Here is a 15,140-nt window from a genome sequence, read left to right as displayed (position 1 = left end):
TTGGCTACTCAAGCACACACACACACACACACACACACACACACACACACACACACATCCAGAATCACTGAATGTTAACTGTGCGTGACTGTGTCTGCTGCAGGTTTGTGGTCCCTCCTCAGCCTGTGTGTCTGGAGAGAGGAGTGACTTACACCCTCCGCTTTGACTTCAGACGCTATCAGGATGCCAACAGCATCCTCAACGGAGCCGCTAACGCTCTCCTCCTCGTGGATTCTGTAAGATGAATGTCTTTTCTCCAGTCCTCTAAACTAAACATCATGAAGACATTTTAATTTTTCATTCGACACAGAAACAACTTCCTCTATTCTAGTTTCTTGAATCTCTGCTTTTTGCTTCAGATCGCCTTGATGCCACGCCACTCCTCCATGGAGATGTTCAACGCAGGTGATCCAGCCTCTAACATCAGGAAGCAGACCTACGAGCGCTACCGCTGCCACGAGGGGGCCAAGAGTGTGACCCGCCCACTCATGAGTGACACTTGTGCCAAACTTGTCACCAGCATGTCGGCCATCATCAATGACGGGGCTCTTGGTGAGTGAAAGTAGAATACTCCGCCTTGTTTAATGATGTTTATCCTGCAGTTGACCTCTACTCGACCTCTGACTTTCCTGTGAAAGAATAGAAAATATTTTCTCTTAATTGGGATCAGAAAAGTTATTATTTCTATTTTGTACATGTGGGGTGTATTTAATTGTTTACTTGGCCATTTGCTTGTTACCTAATGCTCATCTCCCAGACACAGACATCAATCCATACTGAAAAGAAATGTATTAATGGCATTAATTAGGGTACATTCAGTCTCTTTCACATGTTTCACATTTTGGGTTTTGCTCTGATATGCATTGTCAGCTGTAACCCTTTTAGCCCTTAAATATAGCCTATGTACAGCTAAAATAATGGCCCTAGACAGGGCTATTACTTGTTCTATCATAGTCCAAACACATTTTTACTGTCTTTTTCGTAATTAAAATCTATCTAAGACAGCTTCAGTATCAAAAAGTGGGGGACATATTGATCTCAGCCTGTCTGCTGTTTATATTCACAACATATTTAGGTGAACTGTGAAAGTTATAATGAATCATATTAACCTTGCAGTCATGAATGTATTTTCAGTCAGCAGCCTTTATTTGTCCATTGACTTTATATCTGTGCCTCTCTCTCCTCCTCCAGCTTGTAATTGCGACCCTCAGGGGTCCATCAGCTCCGTTTGTGATGTCCGCGGGGGCCAATGTCGCTGCAGGCCAAATGTGATTGGTCGACGCTGTGACCAGTGTGCTCCAGGAACTTACGGCTTTGGACCCTCAGGCTGCATAGGTTAGGAACTTTGAGCCTTTTTTAGTTTTTCCTTGAAATCCAGACTTGTTTACGGAGGATACGATGTAATATAACATTTTCCATATTTTAATTGGGGTTTTTTTTCAGTGAATGTTTAAACTTTCCTTGGAAGGGCTAAGTAAGGCATGTGCTAGCCTCCCCCTCAAAACATAAACTCAAGAATATTGGCATCAGTTGTTTATCCTACATCGTTCTGTGCAGTGCCTTTCATGTTATCTGCTGTGCTGCTGGCGCCCTCTGCTGTCTCTCTGCACAGCTACAGATCTAATGCCCCTTCATTTAAATAATTAATTTCACGTCCTATTTTCTCATTCTGTCTTTGATTCCTTCTCCTTTCCACTCCTATCATCCTCTCCTCCTTCTTATATGCCCCTCTGTATCCTTGTCCCCCCTCTGTCCAGCCTGCGGTTGCAGCCTGGAGGGCTCCGTGACTCGACTTTGTCACAAGTTCACCGGTCAGTGCCAGTGCCGTCCGGGAGCATTTGGTCAGCGCTGTGACGGATGCCAGGCGGGTCACTGGGGCTTCCCCAGCTGCCGACCCTGTCAGTGTAACGGACATGCTGACGAGTGCGATCAGAGGACCGGAGCTTGCCTCAGCTGCAGGGACAACACTGGAGGAGACAAGTGTGACAGGTGATGTTTCAGTGGGAAGGTGACCAAGCTGCAGAGGTCAGCTAAGTTTAAACATAAAATATCACAGGGATAAGGGGATAAAGAAAGGGATTTAAAGGCTTTGGAGGATATAAATTTAGCTGTGTTCATCAGAAAATAAACCCCTCAGTGCTAATTTACTTATTTTTTGTAGGTACAGTTAACACTTCAGTAATACTAATTAAATTTAGCCTATTTTTTTAACAATTGTGTATTTCCATAGTTGTAGAAAAGCTGGTAATTAACTGATGTCTGTTTCTGTAGGTGTGCCAATGGTTACTACGGTAACCCAGTTTTGGGCATAGCATCAGGTGGTCAGTGTCGTCCTTGCCCCTGTCCAGACGGGCCCAACAGTGGACGCCATTTTGCTGCATCTTGTTACCAGGACAACCGTAACAAACAAATTATCTGCAACTGTAACCAGGGTTACACAGGTAAACCTTAGATGACACTTTGTCTCTACATTTCTTTTTTGTCCCTCCTGTTCCATCCGTTCTCGCTGTCTGCACATTTCTCGTCCCTTACCAGCAAGTGATGCTGAAAAAAAACCTCTATGTGTCCAGATGTGTTAATTAAAATGAGTTTCACATTGAAATTCATTTCAATTAAAGAGGCCACCCGTTGAACCTGTCATACACCTGAACTCCACAGCATCATCATACTGCTCCTCAGTATTCACTTTGTGTCAGTGTTATATGAAATACATGAAAAGTCAATATATGAAAAGAAAAACTTAATAGTGACATTCCATCTCATCTTTCTTAGCTTCAGTGCATCAATAGTCGTGTTTGTGGATAACAGAGTTTAAAGGAAAACCTGAAGTTACAGTATCTGTAACTTCAATGTTTAAGAGCTCTGTTTAGAAGATCATTGTCCCTGGTCTATAGTGCACTATGCAAGTACAACTAAGGTGTGTCCAACTCCTCTTATGTTGATTAAACAGTGCATAATCAGGGCGTAAAGTAAAGTGCAATGCGGAAAGGGGTAACCTATTGGGTTGGTTTTTAGTTCTTCAAAGGTGTGTTTGTGGCTTAACATTAAACCAATCAGGTTTAATGTTAAACTCACACCTGCAAATTGCTGTTTTTGCAAAGGACCAAGGGCGGGATTTGAACCTCGCAGCCTCTGCGTAGAGCCTGTTCTACCAATTGAGCTTAACCAGCGCCCCCAATTTATGTTTTAATGGTGAATTTGTGAAGTTGTAAAAGTGATCAGCTTTCTGCTGAGGAAACTGCTCATGTGCGAAGAACACCATCTAAAGGAACAGCAGGAATCACACAATGCTCCCTGAGATGAAAAAGTGATTGAGATGGCAGTTGTTAGCGTGCCCACGCCTTTTGGCATCACTAGAACAACAGCTCATTGCTGAGAGCGCAATAATGATGTGAGAAAACACATTCCTGTGTGTATATCAAGCTGAGTATAAAAACACATCTTACTTTCTGAATTTTGCACCCTTTAAATAGCAGGAAAGTTCTACAAAGTACGCCCATGGGCGCACAGATAGCTGTAGTTACATTTGCTACTTATTCAACATGTGAAAATGAACCGCATCAGTCAGAAGCTGGCAATGACCGACGCTGTTCTCCGTTCTGTGCCTGGTGTAAAGCTTCATTTATGCTCCAGTGAGTCTACCTCCTCCAGAGCTTTTCTGAAACTGTTTAAGTTATAAAGCTCACATCTTCTTCATTATGTGACGAGGCTCTGTTGAATGGTAACCTGTATCATTTCCTCCCTCCCCTGTATTACTGGCACAGGGATTGTTAAACGCTCCGGGGCGACCATTTTTAAGCGTGAGTAATGATGGTTGACCCCTGATCCCTTCCCCTCCTCCTCCCTCTATATTTTCCACCAACCCTCCACTTTACCAACTCTACCCATGCATGGCTTCAGCACCCCTCCCATCAGCTGTGCTGTGCCATAGTGCAATACTGCCCATGTGTGAGACCTGGCTCAAAGAATAACTTCATACCCTATCAAATACTTCTATCTATGGCACTTGAGAAACAAATAACAGTAATTAAAATTGATATTTAGATTATATTGTAAGTGGTTTATTAATAACAGTATTTGAACCAGGTCTGCGTAAATGTTCGCAATACAAGGACCTGACCCAGAATCAAATATTTTTCAGTTTTTGTGTCAAAAAGTCTGTTTTTTTCCTCTCCAAAAAATTGCCTTTCAAATTAAAGGTGGAGAAATTGTGAGGAAGCTCAATATGGCTACAGGTTTGTGCACGTGTTGGTAGATTCTGAGTCTGGGTCAGCTTCTTTCTTGTGTTAGAAATAGGTTTCACTGCTTATCTTGATCTCTGAGTGACTGATGCTGGGACGATAATTGTCATTTTAAGTTGTCATTCCCAGGAATAAAAGATCTGTGCCAACAATATAGCCGTACAGCCATGATAACTAACTGATGTCACTTTTTTCACCGGCCTGGCATTTCAGATTGAGCACCACAGAGGGTACAGACTGTAGTTGATTACATTTGTGTCTACCCAACTTTCTCTCACCACTACTTCACTTAAACTCCTGTCCTTTATCCAACTTTCTCCTTCTTTCATTTCTCTCTCATTTAATCTTCCCTCTTACTTCAGCTTTTACTCTTTTCAAACAGTCCTATTGCCTTCCTTTCCCCACCTTTTCATTACATTTTTCCTCTTATTTCCTGCTGTGCTCTTTTTCCCTGCTAGACTCAAATATGCCAAATATTTCTTAATCTGAGTCCAACCGAAAAGGAGAGCAAAAAAGATGTGACAGTGAGGAGAAACAGCCTGAGTGAATGAATGGGAAAAAAGTTTACTTCTGCCTGACTGTTGTTGTAACTGTGTGTTACAGTATATAACATTAGTTCATGAAAGGTATTTTATAGATGCAGCCAAACACACTACGGGATGTGCCCACTGTGTGATATCATCGTGTCAAAATAATGGAATCTAAATGACCCCTGACAATTGTTAAAGCATTACGTAATAAATACATATAGTAACGTTTTGTCCTCTTATGAAAGGCGTGATGACAAAGACCCTTAACTAATGAGAGCTGGTTAACCTTTGAGTGACGATAACAGAACTGATTCTTGTGACAAACTGTAATAACATTATGATGCTTTGCAGAGATGGTTAAGCCAAATGTTCGACTAACATTTTTCTATTATCAAGATCTAGTGTTCTAATGTTATGTACATAAGAGTGGATGAACAGTAGTACGGATTATATATATATACATAATGAGAAGTGATTGTAGACACTCTGCTTTTCAATATACTGTCAAGGATAAAAAAGTAATCCCAGTCGTATAAGGAGGGCCCTCATTACTTTGTTAAACTACGATCACCTGTTCATACTACTGTTGTATATTCACAAGTTTTCAGCTTCTGCTGTTTCATACACCTTAAAAGCTGCTTGTGATATCCTGTGGAGCACTTCACATATTCATTTAGCAAAAATATAATTTAAAATACAAATAAAATCATCATATCCCCTCCATCTACATCTCTCTGATTGTTGCTCTTGCCTGTGGCTCTTTTTTCCTGTTTTCTTACGATTTAGGTGCCAGATGTGAGGAATGTGCCCCTGGTTACTACGGCAACCCCTCTCAGCCCGGAGGGCGCTGCCAGCCATGCCAGTGCAACAACAACATAGACATGTCCGACATGGAAGCTTGTGACAGGCGGACCGGAGAGTGCAGGAAATGCCTGTACAACACCGAGGGGCCGAACTGTGGCATCTGCAAGAGCGGCTATTTTGGAGACGCATCCCGACGCAACTGCAGGAGTGAGTGACACGTACATTGAAAAAAGGTGTACAAAAAAATGTATATGCCTCAGTATGAATTAAAAAAAGAAAAAAACCTACATCATGATGATGGCATGCTCTTTTTTGCCTTTTTGCCCTTCAGAGTGCACATGTAACTTCCTGGGCACTGACAACAGCCAGTGTATGCAGCGTGAGGACTGCGTGTGTCAGCGTGCCACGGGGCAGTGCCAGTGTCTACCAAACGTCATGGGTCTGACATGTGACCACTGTGCCCCCAACCACTGGAACCTGGCCAGTGGGAGGGGCTGCGAAAGCTGCGGCTGTGATCCCAACAACTCAGTCACCTCCTCGTGTAATGAGGTAGGGAACACTTAACACATTCAATGAAGCACATCTCACGGTGCAATATAAGTGCAAATAAGTCCACATTCATTCACACTGATAAAAACAGAAGTAGATGATTATGTCTTATTCACGTAATCACTCTGTGTTCTGCAGTTCACTGGAAAGTGTCAGTGTCGTGATGGCTTTGGAGGGAAGACTTGCACAGACTGTCAGGAGAACTACTGGGGAGACCCGAGGACACAGTGCAGAGGTACAAAACATGGAGACACACGGTTCAAGGTTAGGGTGAAGCTGATTAGCATGCTAAAGCTGCTAGATAAAAATTGGTTCTCTGCCAAAGGCTGAATCACTCAGAAACACAAACACATACAGTACAAGCAGTTTATCAAGTTGTACTAATAATGTTTAAATATAAACTAATACACATAGAGAGCGAGATGGGGGTTGAATTGAACATCTAGGTACCAAAGGCTCACAAAACAAATGTCAAGGCTAAGCCCAAGAAGCATTCATGGCACATCTTGGCATCTAAAGCAATAGTTTAATGATTTATTTATGTGTATTTTCAGTGAAGTAGGAGATATCTACACCTGAAAAAACATCTAGTGCCATTAAAACCCTTTCGGTGTTCAAGTGTTTTGTCTCGCTTCCATTCATTTGCCCCTTAAAGTCTCTGATAAGTGTCAATTAATGATGATTTTACATTTTATTTTCAGAACAACTATGACTGTATGGAAATGAAGAAATATTAGAATGAACACAAATATGATTAATTACATTCAAAATAGATGGACTACATACATGCAACTTTAGGAAGCAAAAGGCCATTTATAATTGTGGTTGTTTCTAATAGGACAGTTTGTTTCAGAACAGTAATACAATTATTGTGGGGCCTTTCAGCGTTATAATCAATAAGTAACACTCTCTTTTACTCAGTTGATAAAGAAGTAAAGAAATGCATTGACTATACACTAAGACCCGTTTCTCCATATTCTCTGACCACTCCATCTTTCTTCTTCTCTCGCCCTCCAGCTTGTGACTGTGACTGGCGTGGCATCGAGACCTCTCAGTGCAACCGGGCGACCGGCCACTGTGTCTGCCAGCAGGGGGTGTCAGGTGTCCGCTGTGATCAGTGTGCCAGAGGCTTCTCTGGCCAGTTCCCAAACTGTCAGCCCTGTCACCAGTGCTTTGGGGACTGGGATCGCATAGTGCAGGTGCAGTTTCATGCAAAAGAGTTGATCTTATCTTCAGCCAGCAGAGGCCAAATGTGAATACTGAATAAGCGATTGATTGGGTCAACCTTTATCTTTCTCTTCTTATTTTTGCATCATTACCAGGACCTGGCAGTGCGTACCAAGACTCTAGCAGAGCGTGCCCACGAGATTCAGACCACTGGGCTTACCGGGGCCTATGAGAAGGCCTTCAGAGACCTGGAGGAGAAACTGGCACAAGCTCAGGGGATTGTCAATGCACGCAATGCCACTGCTGCAGCCGTCGCTACGCTCATGGAGCTTATTGAAGATCTAAGGTACAGCTGTTACCTTTGCAGTTTGCCATGTGAAATTATCTATTAAATGTATTTAAATAATACATTTACAATAAATAAAGAAGCAGTATCAAACTTGAAACAGGAAATATTCTATTGAGTTGAGAAAAACCCTATTTGTCAAAGAAAGCACATGTTAGATCATGTGATTTATCAGGATTACAATTTACATCCTGCAACAACTGCTTGTTTTATCTGCAGAGCGCAGATCAGTGAGACCACTGACACCCTGAACCGTTTGGAAGGAGACCTGACCATCGTCCAGGACAGCAACTCTGAGGCGAGCAAGGAGCTGAGTGCTCTTGAGAGAGAGGCCAAAGAACTAAACCTTACTTCAGATCAGCTACACCGCCAGCTGGATATCCTAAAAAACTCCAACTTCCTAGGTGAGAAAAGACAAAGATTAGATCCTCATTATTTAGGATTTATTGCCTGAAACATTCTGCTGCTGTCAGATTTCCATTTCTTTGAAGTGATAATCCTCAAAATTACTTCAGCATCGTTTTTTAATCTGAAATGTGTTAAGTAAAAATATACTATTCTTCCTATAGGTGCGTACGACAGCATCCGCAGCTCCTACAACAAGTCTCAGGATGCAGAGCGGCGTGCCAATGAATCAACCACCACCAGGCCCAGCACAGTGAGCCAATCAGCAGACACTCGCCGCCGTACTGAGCGCCTCATCAGCGCCAAGAAGGACGACTTCAACCGCAAGAATGCCGCAAACAAGCGTGCACTTGGAGACCTCAACACCCGAGCTCAGGGCCTGGACATGAAGAAGATTAATGAGAAGGTTTGATCACATTCTTTATTATTTAAAGCAGCAAACGTGTACCTATTTGTTTTGGCTTTATAGGACAGTAGAGGAGGGAAGTCTCCGGTCTTACACCTACACAGACAGCTGATGATTTACAAGTACAATTACATGTTCACCTGTCCCATCAGGTTTGCGGCGCCCCAGGTGATGCCACCTGTGAGGAAAGTCCATGTGGGGGTGCAGGTTGCCGTGACGACGAAGGAAACCGCCACTGTGGAGGACTTAACTGTAATGGAGCTGTAGCAGTGGCTGACAATGCCCTGGAGAGAGCCAAGCATGCAGAGAGTGAGCTGAACAAAGCGATGGAGGATGTGGAGGGACTCTTTACCAAGGTTAGGAGGGATATGACAACTTTCATGTATAATACATCATATCTGTTAGGCTAGACCAGATATTTAGGTTGTTTTCTTTGTTTTACATATTTTTAGAGCTTCCTCTTTGCATCAGTAAATACAGGAAGAATCATTTTAGAGGGGTCCTTTCATTAGACCCGGATGGAATGCAGCCAATAATTAAGCTAAACACTAGTAAAGACATTAGCTTTTGGTAATAGGTTCTCTGAACAAGTATCTGTTAGTCTTATGTGACTAACATTTAATAAGCATTTCTGCCTTTTATCCAGGTGGCAGATGCCAAGACAAAGGCAGAGGAGGCTAAGAGCAAAGCCCAGGCTGCTCTCGACAAAGCAACCGCCACCAAGAACAAGGTGGAGCGCTCCAACAATGACCTGAGAGACCTCATCAAACAAATCAGAGACTTCCTCACTCGTGAGTTTTGCAGTGCACTGTGTTTATAGGTTATAATGTACTGTATTTAACATGTACACATTGCAGGTTTACCATGAACATTTCGAATAGTTGTGATGCCTGTCCTTTCTGATCTTTGTGGCCTCTCATGTCTTTCTCTCAGAGGAGGGTGCAGACCCAGACAGCATTGAGTCAGTGGCTAACCGTGTGTTGGAGCTCTCCATCCCAGCCTCGCCTCTCCAGATCAGACATCTCGCTGATGAAATCAAGGAGCGGGTTCGCAGCCTTTCGAATGTGGACGCCATCCTGGAGCGGACGCAGGAGGATGTGCGTAAGGCAGAGCAGCTGCTGCTGGATGCCAAGAGGGCAAGGTCAGAACAGAGTCATATCTTAAAATAAATGTTCGTATTTGAACAGAATTACTGTACTTACTGTATTTAAAAATTGTATTCCACATTTATGTATCCACCCTAAAGATGACTTATTGTCAGTGACATTGTGTTATTGTACAGGCACAATGCAGAGGGGGTGAAGACCACGGCAGAGACAGTGAAACAGGCCCTGGTGGATGCTAAGACTGCCCAGACATCAGCAGAAAAGGCCATCGCGAGAGCCAAAGCTGATATTGGGGAGACTGAGGCTCGACTGGCACAGGTAACCAAGTAAAGGATAAATGCTGCAGTTGAATGTCTGTCTGAGCCTTAAGTTATATTTTTACTGTCCTCTTTAGTACAAATAGCCACAGCTCTACTGGTTGACAGGGTCCACACTCTTCAGTTCCACTAAACTTTAAATCAGTCTCTGGCCTTTTATCTGCATCCTCTCAGCCACAGCACGCAGCTGGTTTCAGGGAAAATGCACTGATTCGTTCACTGTACATTACTTGTCACAGCAAACAAACAGATAATACCTAACTCAACAGCCAGATATTTTCTTCAAGAATTATTGGACAGAAAGACATCGCCCACTGAGAATGAATGTTGGACTTATATCGTTTATCTCTCAAGTGGAGAGATAAACCCCCAATCTCGGATCCTATCAGCTAAAGTCAAGGTCAAGACTTCCCTTTTCCGCGTGCTGTATTGTTTACAGAAAGAGAAACCGTTTTTCTTGTGATTTACTTTTAATAACAGGTCTTACCTTTGCCGAAACTTCGACATCATGATGTAGATTTGTGATGAAGATTTATTAGAAATGAAGCTTTGTCAGGTCTGACCTCAAGAGGAGAAGAAAAATACTTTTAAAATGGTCCTGTGTTGAACAGAGGTCAGATCGATCATTTCTGATGCATTCCAGGAAGTCGGGAAATCTGAACGGCTTTCGTGAGACAGTGCCAAGCGAAGTTTGAATTTTGGATCTAGAGCGGGTTGTTAGCTGTTAGCATGCAGATGTCTGTTAACAGAGATTAATAAGAAACTAAATCATTGTCAGATGACCCCAAATGAAAGCTGCTTCATATTTGCTGAATGTATAAATAAGTAGTTGTTAATGAACCTGATTGCCAACTTTAACATTGACAATATGTCAGTTATGACTTTCACTACTCTCAACTGATCACAGGTGGCTAGAAAATATATTAATGTAGGTTTGAATAACAGGCCAACCATAATTAAAATCATAAATGTGTAAATACAATAAAATGCCCTTAGAGATTGTTTTGCACATGCTAAGTAGCTCAATGAACTTTTTTTTACAGCATTATATTGTAACAATGATACCCTTGTAAAGACAGGCTCATACAAAGTCATGACAAAAATTATGTCCATTCATGCCTTCAAAACAATCACATACTTGGTTATTTCACGGCTGTCGAGGACTAAATTTTGAGAACCCTGGCACAAAATGAACACATAATGCTTAATCCAACCAACGCAAACAATGTATTATTTAGGAATGATCAAAATTCATTTTGCTTGTTTCTCTCATCAGATTGAGTCGGAGACATCCAACAGTGAGAAGGACCTGAATGATGCCATGGACCGCCTGGGCACGCTGGGACAGGAGATCACCGCCCTGAAGACCAAACGTGCCAACAACAGCATGGCAGCGGCCCGAGCCGAAGAGACAGCCACCATGGCTCGAGACAAGGCAAACGAAGCCAAGCAGGTGTGAGCCCGTGTTTGTGTGTGCCACACTGTGCCTCATTAAAGTGTACACAGCTGTTATAGGAAACCTCTCTCCTGTCTGATGCTCAGATTCTAGACGGCCAGCTGACGGATAAGTACCATGAGGTCCAGCAGCGGGTCGACACAAAGGCCAAGGCTGTGAAGGATGCCAAGAAAAGGGCAGAGAGACTCAGAGATGAAGCGAAGGAGTTGCTGAGAGATGCCCAGAGCAAGCTCCAGAGACTAGCAGGTGCTTATTAATATCTCTGTGTGTGCCTAAATGTGTGTTTGTTTGTGGGTGTGTTTGTGTATGCCTGTGTGTTTTTAAATAAAGAAAAACATGTTTAAATCTGTTTTTAGATTTTAAAAAAAAGCTTGATTCTAATAAGAAAGACACAGTTCTTGTAACTTTTAAAGGGCAAAGGAATCTGTCACAAGTTTATGAAAATTATATTTTTCTATTAATTCTATTGGCATAGGCTAATTCAATGCAAGTTAAGATGAGGAAAGAGAAAATACCTACACACCTACACTAGCTCAAAAGCAAGATCACTGATACCTCTTTGGCTACATCGTGGTGCATTGGTAAGTGCTGTCGCCTCAGAGAATGTTCCCGGTTCAAATCATGGTTCGGGCATAGTGGGCCTTTCCGTGTGGAGTTTGCATGTTTAGGTGTAAATGTGAGCGTGAGTGGTCGCCTGTCTCTATGTCTCAGCCCTGTGATTGACTGGCGATCAGTCCAGAGTGTACCCCGCCTCTCATCCAATGACAACCCTGAATCTAAGTGGTATGGATAATGGATGATGCCTCTTTCATGTATGTACAATAAATAAGAACAGCCACTTAGCTTAGCGCGGAGAGTGAAAACGGGAAGACTTAACACTCAACCATAAAATAGCTGGAACTGAAAGTCATGTGTCCACAGAGTGGCATTTATCCTTTCGTCTCATTCTGTGAATCTAGGAGATTAGAGGCCAGTTGTACAATAGGTTTATAGACAGGTCAATGTGTTTGCTGACTCGATTTCAAAGCATGTGATGATGGACTATCAAAATCAACACCCAGGTCAAGTAGCATGACTCCAGAATGACTTAAAGCAGCACCAAATGCTACGTATTTGATAGGATAGGCACTTTATAGTGCAGCAGCATTACAAAATCTGTACAAGAACATGTATATATATATATATATATATATATATATATATATATACTTTATATATATGAGGCTATATGCATATAGAAATGAGTTGTGCTAGGTATGAATAAATAGCTAAGTTATATATAAACAGTATTAACAGTGTTCACAGTATAAGCTGAAATGAAGCAGTCCAGCCTAGCAGTAAAGTGAAAAAGCAGTGAATAGTACAGTGTATTACTAAATTAACAATTATTAAACAATAAATGGCTAAATGAACAATTATTGCACCAAATAAGTATTAAACATTTAGCAGCCAAACAAATCAATATTGCGCTTCTGTACCTGTCTTGCTCATGCCTTGCTGTGTAACTATCTCTGAAATCTCTGCTTTCCACAGAGCTGGAGAAAAACTACGAGGAGAACCAGAAGAAGCTGGAAGGAAAAGCACGTCAGCTGGATGGCTTGGAGGACAACATGAAAGCCATCCTCAATGATATCAACAAACAGATCCAGATCTACAACACATGCCAGTAATTCACCACTCAATGTTAGAATAATCGTATTATTCTGTCATGTTTTTCAGATTCACTAACTGTACAATAGGCCCTAATGAAAACAATCAAAGTACCTCTGCACTCTGCAAGTGAAAATGCATATTTTGTGTGCAAACTGTCTGTTATGTAAGTATTTAATACAGTTGCTAAGATATTTATACCCATGATGCAACATGTAAAGGTTGTCTGATATCACATATTTTATTCACAATTTTTAATTGGAGTGCACAATTTTTGTTTTTAATTTGGTAAACAATCTGGAAATGTATCAGTCTTAGAATAATATCCTCTAAAAGTCACAGATCAGGTAGATGCGATGCATTGTAAACAATGTGTTATTCAACCATGCCTTTTTTTTACTTACTAAGAGTGACTGTTTCAGAACCAACAGGTCATTATAATTTTCTCACCATTTTCTATGAAGACTTTGTTACTACTGGAAGTATTTTCTGAGCTGTGCTCAAGACGACTTCATTTAATCTACAGTGGACAGTGTAAACAACTTTTTGTGCATGCGGTTAAAATATCAGAATAAAAACTGTTTGAATTTATTTTTCAAGCACATACCTTATCAGTGTAATGAAGAGATTGATTATTGTTATGTTGTGTTTTTTTCTGATAAAGTTGTCCCAACTGTGTTGCTAGAAACATATTTTTGTCTGCCTTTATACAAAAACCAGTAAATCAAATGATATGACCATTTCTTTTGTGAAAATAAGTTGAACTATTTGCCTCTACATATATAAATCCCTAGCCCCAAAACCACCTCTGCCTGGAGTAGGAGGATGGCTGTACAATAATGCTACACAGGAAAAAGGTAGAGGGCACTTTAAGCTAAGAGTGTATGCTAGCAACTCAGTTCTGCTGATGCAATTATCTGTCACTATTCAATATTGCAGCTAGAACAGATTAACTCTGAAGACATTGTGTCAAACTAGAGTTAGCCCTTTTAATTTGGGGAGCAAACTTTAAGGATTACTGTAGTTAGATTTTGTAAAGCCATGTTTACTTTTTTTACTGAGAATTAAATTAATAGAGGGATACACTAGGATACATTTACTACTACAGCTAGCCGTCCGTTAGCTTAACTTAGCATGAATATTACTCGCCTGGCTCTGTTCAAAAAGCTTTTAAAAAACCCTCCCATCACCTCTTAACGTCATTAACATGCTATATCTGATTTCCTGGGGTTTACTTGTCTCCACAAAGTTAACACTCAACTTGTGGAGACTCCAACAAGTTTGGCTCCTGGTCACAAAAATAGTACAGAGCAAAACTGTACATAGAAGCACGACTTGTCATTTTTTGCACTTTGTCCTTTTTATGGATTACAAAAACAGATATAACTTGTGGATAGGTGCATTTTAGTTGTCCCTGTAGATATGCTTTTTTTATATTTGAATAGAACCAGGCTAGCTGTTTTTATGCTAAGCTAACTATCCTCTATAATGGACAAATAAAAGTCGTAATGATCTTCTTATGTAATTGTGTAATTACTGAAATATTAAAATATCCTTTTTATCATCACCATTATTTTTGATGAATGCTACACTTGTAATGCTCAGATTGTGAATGTTTGTTTATCAAAATGAACTGTGATGGAATATTTAAGACCTGCAGTATTTGATGCCTACTGAAGTGATATAGTATTCTACAGTAAGTACAGTCTCTCATTGTGCCTTAGTGCCTTGGACATATACTCATGAACTATTTGCATGACAATTTCTGTTGTGTAGGAAAGAAAACAAACCAAAAAACTTATTTTGTAAACATGTTTTACTCAAATCAACAATGAAATGTCAGCCACATGATTTTGATTAGGATTTGCCAAAGCAAAAATACCAAAAGAAGCTGTAAAGTTAAACTGTATACAGTTTTGTGAATAAAGGTTGTAATACATTATGTTTCTTGTCAGTTCTTCGCATGTCTTAAACTGGAGTCAGATTGAAATCATTTTATGTGCTCATCATTTAAAAGCCTCCATGCTTGATACTGTCCCACTTTGTAACCTTGCTGTCCTGTGGCCTGAAGGTTCAAGCAGCATTTATGCCAGCGTCTTGCAGACCCAGGGTGTAAGATGTCCTGATGCTATTTTTATTGAGCACTGCCACGAGCCATTGATG

The 15,140-nt window shown here is 41.1% G+C and overlaps 1 protein-coding gene across 1 annotated transcript in view; it reads left to right on the top strand.

Annotated features, from left to right (window-relative positions):
• Positions 1-14,900, top strand: part of lamb2 (laminin, beta 2 (laminin S)) — a gene marked incomplete at its 5' end in the record, with an annotated part of 34,093 nt that extends 19,193 nt beyond the window's left edge. The window contains 20 exons of the mRNA XM_069659682.1: positions 104-236; positions 360-552; positions 1,192-1,335; positions 1,758-1,989; positions 2,272-2,441; positions 3,765-3,800; positions 5,558-5,782; positions 5,907-6,124; positions 6,263-6,359; positions 7,142-7,323; positions 7,447-7,637; positions 7,857-8,041; positions 8,207-8,448; positions 8,601-8,804; positions 9,095-9,239; positions 9,382-9,589; positions 9,731-9,872; positions 11,148-11,324; positions 11,414-11,573; positions 12,861-14,900. Of these exons, the coding sequence (XP_069515783.1) occupies positions 104-236; positions 360-552; positions 1,192-1,335; positions 1,758-1,989; positions 2,272-2,441; positions 3,765-3,800; positions 5,558-5,782; positions 5,907-6,124; positions 6,263-6,359; positions 7,142-7,323; positions 7,447-7,637; positions 7,857-8,041; positions 8,207-8,448; positions 8,601-8,804; positions 9,095-9,239; positions 9,382-9,589; positions 9,731-9,872; positions 11,148-11,324; positions 11,414-11,573; positions 12,861-12,997 (3,421 nt within the window). The remainder of the gene's footprint in view (positions 1-103; positions 237-359; positions 553-1,191; positions 1,336-1,757; positions 1,990-2,271; positions 2,442-3,764; positions 3,801-5,557; positions 5,783-5,906; positions 6,125-6,262; positions 6,360-7,141; positions 7,324-7,446; positions 7,638-7,856; positions 8,042-8,206; positions 8,449-8,600; positions 8,805-9,094; positions 9,240-9,381; positions 9,590-9,730; positions 9,873-11,147; positions 11,325-11,413; positions 11,574-12,860) is intronic.
• Between the last annotated feature and the right edge of the window lie 240 nt (positions 14,901-15,140).

This window comes from Semicossyphus pulcher, unplaced genomic scaffold (assembly GCF_022749685.1).
Source record: "Semicossyphus pulcher isolate SPU_LCO1_2020_fin unplaced genomic scaffold, fSemPul1.0.p SCAF_13, whole genome shotgun sequence".
In the NCBI taxonomy this organism is placed as follows: Eukaryota; Metazoa; Chordata; class Actinopteri; order Labriformes; family Labridae; genus Semicossyphus; species Semicossyphus pulcher.
This window is presented reverse-complemented; position numbering and strand designations above follow the sequence as displayed.